The 14,842-nt window shown below is 36.9% G+C and overlaps 1 protein-coding gene across 3 annotated transcripts in view; it reads right to left on the minus strand.

The window, feature by feature from the left end:
• SMC5 (structural maintenance of chromosomes 5) overlaps nt 1-14,842 on the minus strand; it is an 84,201-nt gene that overhangs the window by 21,971 nt on the left and 47,388 nt on the right. For all 3 annotated transcript variants that reach the window (XM_036738503.1, XM_036738502.1, XM_036738505.1), the window contains exons 12-17: nt 13,224-13,318; nt 12,928-13,060; nt 8,347-8,520; nt 7,088-7,257; nt 6,177-6,300; nt 5,592-5,714 (exon numbers count right to left, since the gene is read on the minus strand). In XM_036738503.1, coding sequence (XP_036594398.1) covers nt 5,592-5,714; nt 6,177-6,300; nt 7,088-7,257; nt 8,347-8,520; nt 12,928-13,060; nt 13,224-13,318 — 819 coding nt within the window. The remainder of the gene's footprint in view (nt 1-5,591; nt 5,715-6,176; nt 6,301-7,087; nt 7,258-8,346; nt 8,521-12,927; nt 13,061-13,223; nt 13,319-14,842) is intronic.

Genomic DNA, 14,842 nt, shown 5'->3' on the forward strand with positions numbered 1-14,842 from the left:
ATATAATAGAATCCTGGTTTTGATTCTTTTATTCTCTGAAGATACCCTCATGATTACCTCAGAATTTTGTTGGATTTTAACTTAAGTGAGTACAGCATATCTGTCCTCAATTCTTGTGTCATCATTTAAAATATTGTTTTAAAGAATGTAAAAAACATATTAAGATACATTTTTTAAAAGATTAGACTTTCAATATACTAATGGCTAACTTTACTTAGTGAAAATGGTTAGAAATGGGTGTTAAAATAGACAGTAAGAGGGGCGGAGCCAAGATGGCGGCTGGTAAGCAGGGACTAAAGTGAGCCCCGTACCCGAGTCCCTCCAAAAACCTATAAAAAATGGCTCTGAACCAATTCTAGAATGGCAGAACCCACAAAAGAGCAGAGGGAAGCAGGGCTCCAGCCCAGGACAGCCTGGATGGTCTCTGGGTGAGGTCTATTCCACACGGAGCTGGGAGCTGGGAACGGGGCGGAGCAGAGCCCAGCCTGAGCGGCGTGGACCATCCAGACCAGAAGCCGGGCGGAGGGGGCCCTAGCGCCCTGAATATGTGAGCTGCGGCAGTTACCAGACCCCTCGACCCACAAACACCAAAGACTGCGGAGAAGGTTAGTGGGAAAAGCTATGGGAGGGGAAGGAGTTCGCGGTTTGGCTTCCAGCCCCGGGGGCAGCTACAGCTGTTGTTACTTCCGGCTCCAGGCCCACCTGGTGGGAGGAATTAAGTGGTGGATCAGAGCAGGAGTGCAACAGCCTGCTGAAGATGTAAGCCCAGTCTGGACTGGGGGTTCTTGGGGAAGGAGTAGTGCTGGTGTGGCAGAGCTGGCACCTCCCCCCCAAACGTGGAACATAGAACTAGTTAGTCTACAAGCAGTCATACCCCACTGAAAAACTCAAGGGTCAAGTTAGTTGGTTGGGAATATGGCCAGGCAGTGAAAACGTGCCCAGATTCAGTCTCAGACTTTGGAATCTTTCTTTGGTGACAAAGAAGACCAAAACATACAGCCTAAAGAAGACAACAAAGTCAAAGAGCCTACAACAAAAGCCTCCAAGAAAAACATGACCTGGCCCCAGGCCATAGAAGAACTCAAAAAGGATTTGAAAAGCAAGTTAAAGAAGTAGAGGAAAAATTGGGAAGAGAAACGAGAAGGATGCGAGAAAACCATGAAAAACAAGTCAATGACTTGCTAAAGGAGACCCAAAAAAATACTGAAAAATACACTGAAGAAAACAACACCTTAAAAAACAGACTAACTCAAATGGCAAAAGAGCTCCAAAAAGCCAATGAGGAGAAGAATGCCTTGAAAGGCAGAATTAGCCAAATGGAAAAGGAGGTCCAAAAGACCACTGAAGAAAATACTACTTTAAAAATTAGATTGGAGCAAGTGGAAGCTAGTGACTTTATGAGAAATCAGGATATTATAAAACAGAACCAGAGGAATGAAAAAATGGAAGACAATGTGAAATATCTCCTTGGAAAAACCACTGACCTGGAAAATAGATCCAGGAGAGATAATTTAAAAATTATTGGACTACCTGAAAACCATGATCAAAAAAAGAACCTAGATACCATCTTTCAAGAAATTATCAAGGAGAACTGCCCTGATATTCTAGAGCCACAGGGCAAAATAGAAATTGAAAGAATCCATCGATCGCCTCCGCAAATAGATCCCAAAAAGAAATCTCCTAGGAATATTGTTGCCAAATTCCAGAGCTCCCAGATCAAGGAGAAAATACTGCAAGCAGCCAGAAAGAAACAATTTGAGTATTGTGGAAACCCAATCAGAATAACCCAAGATCTGGCAGCGTCTACATTAAGAGATCGAAGGGCTTGGAATGCAATATTCCGGAGGTCAATGGAGCTAGGATTAAAACCTAGAATCACCTACCCAGCAAAACTGAGTATCATGTTCCAAGGCAAAATATGGAATTTCAATAAAATAGAGGACTTTCAAGCTTTCTCAGTGAAAAGACCAGAACTGAATAGAAAATTTGACTTCCAAACACAGGAATCAAGAGTAGCATGAAAAGGTAATCAAGAAACGGAAATTGCAAGGGACTTACTAAAGTTGAACTGTTTTGTTTACATTCCTACATGGAAAGATGATAAGTATGATTCATGAGACCTCAGTATTAGGGTAGTTGAAGGGAATATGCATGTATGTATATATAAGTGAATGTGTTGTTATGTATATATGTGTATATGTATGTATGTGTATGTATATGTATATATATGTATATATGTGTTTTTATGTGTGTGTATATATATATATATATATATATATATATATATATATATATATATATATATATGTAAAAGAGAGAGAGCAGACACAGGGTGAGTTGAAGATGAAGGGAAGATATCTAAAAGAAATAAAATGAAATTAAGGGATGAGAGAGTAACATACTGAGAGAGGGAGATAGGGAGAGATAGAATGGGGTGGATTATCTCGCATAAAGGTGGCAAGAGGAAGCAGTTCTATGGGAGGAGGGGAGAGGGCAGGTGAGGGGGGAATGAGTGAACCTTGCTCTCATCAGATTTGGCCTGAGGGGGAATACCATACATACTCAGTTGGGTATCTTACCCCACAGGAAAGAAGAGGGAGGAAGATAAAAAAAAAATAAAAGGCAGGGGGATGATGCAGGGGAGGGCAGATGGGGGTGGAGGTAATCAAAACAAACACTTTGGAAAGGGGACAGGGTCAAGGGAGAAAATTCAATAAAGCGGGATGGGTTGGGAAGGAGCAAAATGTAGTTAGCCTTTCACAACATGAGTATTGTGGAAGGGTTATACATAATGATACATGTGTGGCCTAGGTTGAATTGCTCAACTTCTTAGGGAGGGTGGGTGGGAAGGGAAGAGGGAAGAGAATTTGGAACTCAAAGTTTTAAAATCAGATGTTCAAAAACAAAAAAAGTTTTTGTATGCAACTAAAAAATAAGATACACAGGCAATGGGGTGTAGAAATTTATCTTGCCCTACAAGAAAGGAAGGGAAAAGGGGATGAGAGGGGAGGGGGGTGATAGAGGGGAGGGCTGACTGGGGAACAGGGCAACCAGAATATAAGCCATCTTGGAGTGGGGGGGAGGGTAGAAATGGGGAGAAAATTTGTAATCCAAACTCTTGTGAAAATCAATGCTGAAAACCAAATATGTTAAATAAATAAATTGCATTAAAAAAAGAAAAAAAAATAATTTAAAAAAAAAAAAACAGACTAACTCAAATGGCAAAAGAGCTCCAAAAAGCCAATGAGGAGAAGAATGCCTTGAAAGGCAGAATTAGCCAAATGGAAAAGGAGGTCCAAAAGACCACTGATGAAAATACTACTTTAAAAATTAGACTGGAGCAAGTGGAAGCTAGTGACTTTATGAGAAATCAGGATATTATAAAACAGAACCAAAGGAATGAAAAAATGGAAGACAATGTGAAATATCTCCTTGGAAAAACCACTGACCTGGAAAATAGATCCAGGAGAGATAATTTAAAAATTATTGGACTACCTGAAAGCCATGATCAAAAAAAGAGCCTAGATACCATCTTTCAAGAAATTTTCAAGGAGAACTGCCCTGATATTCTAGAGCCACAGGGCAAAATAGAAATTGAAAGAATCCATCGATCGCCTCCTCAAATAGATCCCAAAAAGAAATCTCCTAGGAATATTGTTGCCAAATTCCAGAGCTCCCAGATCAAGGAGAAAATATTGCAAGCAGCCAGAAAGAAACAATTTGAGTATTGTGGAAACCCAATCAGAATAACCCAAGATCTGGCAGCTTCTACATTAAGAGATTGAAGGGCTTGGAATGTGATATTCCGGAGGTCAATGGAGCTAGGATTAAAACCTAGAATCACCTACCCAGCAAAACTGAGTATCATGTTCCAAGGCAAAATATGGATTTTTAATAAAATAGAGGACTTTCAAGCTTTCTCAGTGAAAAGACCAGAACTGAATAGAAAATTTGACTTTCAAACACAAGAATCAAGAGAAGCATGAAAAGGTAATCAAGAAACGGAAATTGCAAGGGACTTACTAAAATTGAACTGTTTTGTTTACATTCCTACATGGAAAGATGATGTGTATGATACATGAGACCTCAGTATTAGGGTAGTTGAAGGGAATATGCATATATATATATATATGTTTATGTATATATATAAGTGAATGTGTATGTATGTATATATCTATGTGTATATGTATGTATGTGTATGTATATATGTGTGTGTGTGTGTTTTTATATATATATATGTAAAAGAGAGAGAGCAGACACAGGGTGAGTTGAAGATGAAGGGAAGATATCTAAAAGAAATAAAATGAAATTAAGGGATGAGAGAGCAACATACTGAGAGAGGGAGATTGGGGTGGATTATCTTGCATACAGGTGGCAAGAGGAAGCAGTTCTGTGGGAGAAGGGGAGAGGGCAGGTGAAGGGGGAATGAGTGAACCTTGCTCTCATCAGATTTGGCCTGAGGGGGAATACCATACATACTCAGTTGGGTATCTTACCCCACAGGAAAGAAGAGGGAGGAAGATTAAAAAAAAAAATAAAAGGGGGGGGATGACGGAGGGGAGGGCAGATGGGGGTGGAGGTAATCAAAACAAACACTTTGGAAAGGGGACAGGGTCAAGGGAGAAAATTCAATAAAGCGGGATGGGTTGGGAAGGAGCAAAATGTAGTTAGCCTTTCACAACATGAGTATTGTGGAAGGGTTATACATAATGATACACGTGTGGCCTAGGTTGAATTGCTTGACTTCTTAGGGAGGGTGGGTGGGAAGGGAAGAGGGGAGAAAATTTGGAACTCAAAGTTTTAAAATCAGATGTTCAAAAACAAAAAAAGTTTTTGCATGCAACTAAAAAATAAGATAAACAGGCAATGGGGCATAGAAATAGGGAAGGGAAAAGAGGATGAGAGTGGAGGGGGGTGATAGAGGGGAGGGCTGACTGGGCAACAGGGCAACCAGAATATAAGCCATCTTGGAGTGGGGGGGAGGGTAGAAATGGGGAGAAAATTTCTAATTCAAACTGTTGTGAAAATCAATGCTGAAAACCAAATATGTTAAATAAATAAATTTAAATTAAAAAAAAATAGACAGTAAGATCCTATTTTACTCAAAAATAGCAATCAAAGCCAACAGCTATCATTGACTGATTATAAAAACGCTAATGTCCAGAAACTATCAGAGAAAAAAAACAACAGGCAATGGTACTAAATAACCAAATAAGGCAATCTAACTTCTCTCTTTTTTTAAAAAGACAATTTCAAAAAACAAAGAAACAAAACCAAACTCATGTTTTGAATATAATTTTTTTTTCATCAATAGGTTTCATAAAGACGGTAAAGTTCACAGCAAATATGTATTCAAAAGATAGGGATTCAAATCCCAGCGTGGCTAATTACTACCCACATAACCTCAGCCAAGGTCACTGACTATCTCTGGACACCCTCAGATGTAAGGTGAAAAGGGTGAACAAAATGACTCCTCAGGTCCCTTCCAGAACTAAAGGAAGCTATGATCCAAATATGAAATTGCGGAGAAGAACAGGTTTTCATAATTAACAACATTTCTTATTCAAAGTCAGTCAATGGTAAAACCTTACCTCCAGTTGCCGCAGGTTCAATGCTGTTGCTTTGTACTCTCTTTCTAATTTGTTCTTCTTATAGCCCTCAGTCGCTAGCTCAAGAACTAAATCGACTTTCTGTACATTCAACATTGTGCAAGTCTGGTAACAAAACCCATAAAAGCTTGCTTAGATTTTATAAGCTCTCTCACATTTCACATCTTAGATTTGAGAAAATTTTATTCAAGACTGAATAGCAAACCAAATACCAAACGATGTAAAAAAATCAATGTAAGCAATCATTCTCTCAAATTATTTGTGTCAATTCCTATTTACAACTTTCCTTCAGAACAAACTATGTTAAACGTGATTATTGTCATAATATTACAATACTATGTATATTTCAAGTTAAGTAATAGTAAAAAAGCTTAGTTCAGTTGAAAGCTTCAATAGGGACGTTCTATTTGTGTAACATGACTTATAGTGGCAGAAGTCAAGGGCAAGAATTTATGTTCACTAATGAAATGTGCTTTTGATTATGTAAAAATGTTTAAGTAAAAAGTAAAACTTATTTCAGAATGTCAAAAATCATTGACAGACCTACTATAAGTTTTGAAACCTTACCTTAATTAGCTTCAATAATTCAGAAACCAGTTTTGCTTTATGGGCATTAATTTCTTTGATTGTGGCATTTGTCTTCTGTTCCTCTTCTTCAAGATTGTAAGTACGATGTTCCATTAGCTTTAAACTGTACAAGAAACAAAACGATACCCTGAGAAAGGTGTCCTGAGATACCGGGAGAAGACTTCCATCCTGACATTCAAGTCCTGGCTCTGCCTTACAGTCAGCTGGCCACTTAACCTGAAAGGGGCCTCAGTTTGTCTCTCATAAAACAAGAGAGCTGGGCTAGCTGACTTAAAGGTCCTTTTAGGTCTCACAGTTCATGATTCTAAAGGCTCAAGAGGTGAGAAAAAAACTGAAAGATGCAGAAACTAGGGAGAACATTCATTTGATGGGAACATGTTGCAAAGGTTAGTAGGGTGGAGTTAGATTATGGAAAGTCTTGGAAGCTAGGAAGAGTTGATATTAGCTGCAGGTAAGATGGCAACATGTTCTCTTTACAAAAGAATTAAAAATAGAATTCTTGCATAGACTGAGTTCAAATCAATTTAACATGACTGAACTTAAGTAATTCTTAAAATGTTACTTATTTTACACACACACACACACACACACACACACACACACACACACACACGGTGATATACTAGAAAAAGTGCAATACTTAGAGCCAGGAAACCTGGGTTCAAATCCTGCCTCTACCATTTGTTAGCTTAGCAACCCTTGGCACAATTTTTTAGACCATTTTCTCATCTGTAAAATGGGGACAATATTTTCTATTATCTGCCTCATATAACTGTTGTGCTTTGTTAACTTTAAAGCATGATATAGATTCGAGTCATTAGTACTGTTATTAAGGAGAGAAGAAAAAAAATCACAAGTAACAATAATAATTTAGGGTTAAAATATAATACCTATCTAATTTGGAACCAATTTTCTGTTCCAGTTGATTCTTTTTGGTTTTCCTGTCTTGAAGGTCCTTCTTTTTATTTCTGAATTCATTGTCTCTGTATTCAAGATGCTGGATTTTTTCATGAAAGGCTGTTAACTCTACATCTAGTGTCTGAATTTTTTTACTTATTTCCTATGGAAGATATAGATTCAAACTGTAAATACACATTTAAACAAACAAGTACATTTCAATTCCAATACTGGTTTAAATAAAAGCTACCCCCAAATATAGCCTTTAAACTCATATAATAATAATTTAAAGGAAAGATGTATATAAAAAAATCATATAAAATTACCCATTTGGGAGAAACCTGTCTCATGTTTGTCAGAGATAAGAACCCTTATCTATCATTACTCTCAAATTTGTATGTCCTGGCTTTGTACACCAAATCTTGATATCTTTGAGGCAGAAATATCTCATTCAAATTAAATATAAAAACTGTTTTACACCAGTAGGTGAGGGATGCTAAGGAAATAGTTATAGTTAAGAAACTTCCCCTCTTTCTGAACATGACTGTGGTGAAGTAAGTTGTTCCTGTTCATCCTTCTCTCGTCCTCTTGCAACCCCCCTCCCCCCCTCCAATCCTTCCATTGTCCTACAGCACTGTCCCACCATACCATCTTCTGCCACATAGGTAAACAACTTGTATACATCTTATATGTTTTATAAAGGTAAGCTATGACTGTAAGTTTGGCAGACACTCTGGTCCTTTTGACAAGAGTAAACTTCTCTGTTCCTGGCATGCCAACTTCTTAAGACTCTAAGTTTAAGATGTCAATTTTATTCTGAACTAATCAAAAGCTCTCAGTTGTTAACCATTTTGGAGACAACAGCAACCTGTAAACTCTAACTAGCTTTTTAAGGCTGGGGAAAAGGCAAATATAACATGGGTTACTTGTCCTCCCTTGTTCCTTAATTTTTTCCTCCTTTTTCTACTAGGACAACAGCTTGTCAGTTATACATATTAGCAATACCACTACTTTGTGGGATCTATCCAGGCCCAACCTCCCTCTCTTTGCCTACTTCTCATTCTGTATCCTGGAGCTCCATGAAGCTATTTGTGCAACAGTGAATAGAAGCCCTGGAATAAGCAATGCTAAGTTTGTACAGTCTCAAGTTTTATACAGGTCAGTTTTTTGGGGGGTGGGGTGGGAGTGGGTAGGTTAGGGTGGGAATAGAAGAGGAAAAAGTAGTGATGCCTCCTTTGGACAGATAACCAACCTTGTCCTGATCTTCCAGTTGTCTTCTTTCTTGTACATTGACAGTAAATGTGAGAAACTGGGCTGTTTTTAGGTGTGTGTTACTGGAAATAATGTCATTTGAGTAAATGGAAGTTTTTACCACATACTTTTCTTGAGCTGTGTAAATTTGTCTCAGTCTGGTTTCATGTATAACCTAAAATGAAAAATATGATCACTCATTTGGCCATGCTTATTCCTACTCTCTTTTTTAAAGGATCAAAGCACCAATGAATACATTTGAGTTCTGAAGGGTTAAAATGGGACATCTACATCTTTGAAAAGATGACTGAAAAATTTTTGCTAATTTTGAAAAGCAGTAAATACCAAATGAACTCTGAAACCAAGAGACCTAGAAACTGCTTTACCATCAACTTAATTCTAACACATTAGGCAAATAAAAATTCCTTGAAATTTCCTTTTTTTCCAAAGTATAAATAGAGGGCTACATACACACACTTTTTTTTTTTTTACACCTTCAGTGTTTTCAAACTTACTGTGTCATCTTAAGCAAATCATACCCTAATTCCCTCCATTTAAAAAGTCAAAACATAAAACATATGGCCCTGTGTAGGTGGTCCTAGACCTTAGGAATTTCAGGTTTATCCAAATCATTTTTTGAACAAATACCATATATCCTTAAAATATAAAATTAGAAATAAGTGCTATGTTTCACAGTATCTTAGCCATATTTTGCAAATTTGTTTTATTGATGTGAATCAGTAGGAATAATAGGTTAATGAAAGAGCTTCTATGATTTTCTTAGTCTCTTAAAGTGCCTTTGGCTTCCCATATCTTTCAGTGTGGCTTGGTCCTGTAACTTTAAAGCTGAGTAGGGTATCAAATGTGAATGTTTTATGGTGTTCAAAGACTCTATAATCTACAATGACTTCTATAATGGCAAGCAAAGTGGGACTTTTCACTGTTTTTTCTCAGCACTAAGGCAATCAAGTGCCTTTGACTGAGTCTTGCCTGTGTTTCTCTGTGTTTTTTTTTTTTTTGGGCAAGGCAATTGGGGTTAAGTGACTTGCCCAAGGTCACACAGCTAGTACATGTGTCAAGTGTCTGAGACTGGATTTGAACTCAGGTCCTCCTGACTCCAGGGCCAGTGCTCTACTCACTGCGCCACCTAGCTGCTCTGAGTCTTGCCTGTGTTTCAATCAAGAGTCTGATGACCTGCTTAAGTCACATGAGTTTGGGTCACATGGTTCTGATACCTTCTGACCCTGAAGAAGTGTATATATACTCTGAAGTCAGCACTTTGCTTCGGGAGGCTCACTCATTGGAAGAGTGTTTGTGTGGAGACTCTGGGTAGACATTAAGGAGCCCCCAAGGCTTTGAAAACCCAGATGTTGGTGCTTGTCTCTCTGGTAACTATGTATGTATTGCTATAGACAAATGGTTAGAAGCCCTCTCTGCTGATTTGTGCTATTTGTTCTGTTTATATAATTTCTGCTTGTGTTTTCTCTGAAGTTCAGGGTGCTGACTTTTTCCCCTGAACTAAGTGAATGATATATGCATGTTTAATTAAAGTGAGATTATAAACCCCTTAAAGTTACTTTCCTTAGAAAAGCAGATCAAAGAAACTATGCTAGCAGCCTTCCTTTGTGCTGATGTTATTGGCCTTACGCTTCCATAGCAGTGGCACTGTTGTTACAACTCCTTGCTGAGGAGTCTCCTTTTCTAAAACCACAACAGACCCTTAAAATTCCAGTTACAGTATTTTCAGGTACTGGGGCAGCTAGATGGCACAGTGGATAAAGTGATGGGCCTAGAATTGAGAACACTTTAATTCAAATCCAGCCTCACATAATTATTAACTATGTGACCATGGGCAAGTAGCTTAACCTGTTTACCTCAGTTTCCTCATCTGAAAAATGACGACAATAATAGTACCTACTTTCCAGAGTTGTTATAAAGGATCCAGAGATAATGCTGGCAAAGTGCTCGGTATTGTGTCTGGCACATAATAGGCATCACATGAATGCTGGTTAATTTAATTCTAATAAATTAGGCACAAATGCTACTGGGGACTTCTATCCATATTTTGCTAAACTTGCTGAACTTTCTAACTTAGATTCGTAACATTTTAGGACTGGAAAGGACTTTAGTGATCACTCCATGTACTCTCGTGTTACATGTAAGGAAATCAGGGGTCTCGAAAGGCTAAGATGCTCAGTTACCTGGCTGAGATGACCACCAGAACTTAGACTTCCTGACTTCTAGATCAAGATTCTTTTCACTATAGTATGCTGCTTCTTGCTCAAAAGAAAAAAAAAACCCTCACTCCTTACTCAAAGTAAAAGCATTACTTTTTCTTTAAAAAAAAAGTCTTTAATAATACAAAAGATCCATGATTTCACTGGTGTGGGTATACACTCCATTGACAAACATACTAACCCTTCTATGTTTCACATGAGAGGCTTTAAGAACTGCTGTGGCTGCAAATCAAAATCAAAACCAATCACCCAGTGGCCAAACTTTTGGCATTTAAATGAATGAGGCTGGTCCTCACACTACACCTACCAATATCATTGACGGGCCCAGCCTCAAAGCCTTTCCAGTCACAGCTGGTATTTTCTCTACTAGCAAAATTTTCAAGAAGATAGTTTACTCCCACACCATGATTATGCAAGAGAGGAGAATCTGCTTAGGTCTGTTATCTGGGAATATTAATAGTACTCAAGGTTTTATATTACTTTTATAGGAAAATAGGTAAACAGCTAGCATGGTATAGTAGATGGAGTACAAGAGTCAGGATTCCTGACTCTGATGTTTCTAAGCCACGTGATCTTAGACAAATCACTTAAACTCTCTGAGCCTCAGTTTCCTCATTTGAAATATAAGAATGCGAATACTGGAATATATACCTTATACATCTCAAAGATCAAAATGAAAAGCTCCTACAAGTTAGGTTAAAGATTTCTTTCCCACCCTTCTGTCCAATAAAAAGCCTTAGTAACAAAAGATACATGTGTGGTAGGCTTTATAAGGGCTTAAAGTAATGTGCTGGGAAAAGGAATCCTAAGGGTAAGGCCTACTAAAATAAGAACTTTGCAGTATTTCTTCTAGGGGAGAAGTTCTTAATTTGGAATTCATGAATAGGTTTCAGGGGATCCATGAACTTGGATGGGGAAAAATTATTTTGGTTTTAAAAATATTTTGCTAATGGATAATTGGTTTCTTTTGTAATCCTATAAAATTTATGCATTTAAAAATGTTAATCTGTTTAAAAACAAATGTTAAAAATTGTTCTTATATGCAACTGGGAAATAAGATATGCAGGCAATGGAGTATAGAGATCTATTCTGTCCTACAAGAAAGTAAGGGGGAAGTGGATTGGGGGGGAGTGCGGTGATAGAAGGCAGGGTAGACTGGGGCAAGGGGCAATCAGAATACATGACATCTTGGGGTGGGGAGAGGGTAGAGATGGGGAGAAAATAACTCAAAATCCTGTGGAAAAAAATGTTGAAAACTAAAAATAAATTAATTAATTTTTAAAAAACGATCCTTTGTTCCTTTTCCCTCAATGCCTTCTGACTATGTCACCCTCAGCACACAACTCCTTAATCTACATTGGGTCAAATCACCTGCATCCCTCATATTAGTTTGCCATTATTGCCATTTTAACTTCCTATTTAAGAAGATCTGAGACTGTAATATTCAAAAACATGCATGATGGCTCTATTGAATTTGATGGTTAAAAAAATTCTCATAAAACTAACATTTTAAAAAAAATGTTAATCTGAATAAGGGTCTATAGCTTCACCAAACTGCCATGGCTCATGACACAATAAAGGTTAATAACTCTTGTGCAAAGGGGGTGGGAGGTAACAATCTAGTTCTTGCTCCTTTGTAATTTTGTCACAATTTGTGTGAGGGTTGTGGAAGAGTTCTGTGGGCAAGATGGAGTATTTATTATACTAGTATGATCAGTAAAAGATGGGGGGAAGCACTGGCGAGACAAAGCGTGTGCGTGTGCGTGTGTGTGTGTGTAGGTATATGTGTATGCATATACACACATGACTATTTAAGAGTCAGGGTACTGGTGACAGGAAAGAAGGCAGTCTGAATAGCTGCTACAACTAGGGCTATGTTCTCACAGTGGTGGTGGACATTCATATGTAAAAGGATGGTATTGCCTGTATGATTTTATAACATCTATCATTTTAAATTACATATTCCTTACAAGACAATTTCAGCTTTCCAGCTACACCATCGAGATAATCTAGAGATATTTACCAAGAAGAATAAAAGTAGAAGTGTTTCAGGTGAAGTTTCACATTCAATCTGTTAACCTAAAAGTACTAGTTATTATTTAATCCAGGTAAATAAATCACCCCTTTACTTCTTGCTGTCAATTTTAGCTATTAGTCCTTGTTTTTGATGTACTAAAAATGATAAATGCCAAGGTAATTTATGATCGCTTAAAGACAAAACCACAACGCTATCACCTTCTCTTATTGTTCTGAATGCTATTTCCAGTACTTCTGCCATTTTCTACAAGGATTTTACCTTTTAAAGTGCCACAATGTAACCACAGTGTTAGTTATGACCTTCTCACCTGTTCAATTATTGCTCTGGTCTTTTCTGTTCCTACAGGCACATCATGAACATGATGCTGGTAGCAAAGGTAACTCATCACAAATTGAGGTGCATCAAATAACTCTCGCAGATAGGAAAAAAGTCCGTATTTCCTAATGAATACAAAGATCAGCAACAGAATGTTCTTAGTTTTTTAGGTTGACTAGTGTATATTATAAAATACATTTTTCCAATTATTTTTTTATTGTAAATAATACTTAAAAACATTTAAGAGGTGAATAAGGTTCAAAATTAGAAATAATTTCAAATACTTACCTTAGATCATTCAGAGACCTTGTGGGTACTCTATCTGCATATGCAATACTGGGAATACAAACAGCATTTACTTTTAATTTGTGATGGTCACGCATCTAGATTGTAGGAAAGTAAAAGCATTCTTTAAAGGCAATTTCAAAACAATTATTAAAATGACAAAATAATAAGCTTTATAACGAAAACAGTTAATGAATTAAGGGCTGGGATATAAATTTATTTGTAAAATCTTAAGAGAGCATCATGAAATATTAAGGGCTACAATATAAATTTATTTGTATAATCTTAAGAGAGCATTATGGAATATTATGAGCAGTCTCATCTCATAAAACAGAGAAAGAGAGCCAAAAGTAAAACAAGTTTAAGGTGAGAGACCAAATTAAGCAAAGTCTTTCTGAGAATATTTAGGAATGATGATATCAGAAGGACAACAAAGAGATGAAAGATGGCAAAGATTTGCAAAAATTTTTTTAATAATAAATTTCACCAGTAAGGTGAAAGAGCCATCTTTTATAATAAATAACATTTTTTAAAGAAAAATGAGGAAAATAAAATAAAAACCCAGCAAAACCAATCAATGCAATAAAAAACTTGAACATATATGCAATGTTCCACACTTGTGGACTTTGCACCTCTGCAAAGGAGTGGGAATAATCTTCCCACATCTTTTCATGCTTTTTCTTTGTAATTCTGCAACATTCACTTTTGATTTTTTGTACTTGTTGTTCTTTCCATTTATGTTTTGGTCACTGTGTATATTGTTTTCTTGGCTCTTTTTAATTCACTTTACATCACCAACTCATGTAGATCTTGCCATACTTCTCTATATTCACCATATTTATCATTTCTTACAGCACAGTAATACTGCATTACATCTACATACCACAATTTGTTAACTGTTTCTAATTCTTTGCTATCACAAAAAAGTGTTGCTGTAAATATTCTGGGGTACATGAGTTTTTTTCCTCAATGACTTCCTTGGGGTATATGCCTAATAAGAGGATCTCCAAGTCAAAGCATATGGACATTTTAGTTGCTTTATTTGCATAATTCCAAATTGCTTACCAATATGCTTGCACGGATTGACAGCTCTATCAACAATGTGGCCAGAGTACCTATTTTCCCACAACCTTTCTACTACTGGTTATTCCCATCTTTGTCATCTTTGCCAATTTGCTGGGTGTAAAGTGAAACCTCAGGGCTGTTTTGATTTACAGTTCTCTTATTATTAGTGATCTGGAACATTTTCATATAGTTGTTTACAAGTTTTTTTAGAATTGTTTGACCATTTATCTATTGGGGAATGGCTTTTAGTAACATATACATGTTGAATATCTGTATATTGTGGCTATTAAACTCTTATCAGAGAAATCTGATATAGATTTCTTTACATTCAACTTTCAACAAATGATTTTGATGACTGTTACTTTTTATACTCTGAGGTCTGGAAGTCATGTTCCTCTTTCCTACCTTTTTTCATTATATTCTTTACTATTCTCGATCTTTTGTTCCTCCAAATGAATTTTATTATTATTTTATTGAGCTCTATAAAAATACCTTTTTGGAAGTTGATTGGTGTAGCATTATAAACAAATTAACTAGTTGTATTTGGTATGTTTATT

This window comes from Trichosurus vulpecula, chromosome 9 (genome assembly GCF_011100635.1).
Source record: "Trichosurus vulpecula isolate mTriVul1 chromosome 9, mTriVul1.pri, whole genome shotgun sequence".
NCBI classification, from domain to species: Eukaryota; Metazoa; Chordata; class Mammalia; order Diprotodontia; family Phalangeridae; genus Trichosurus; species Trichosurus vulpecula.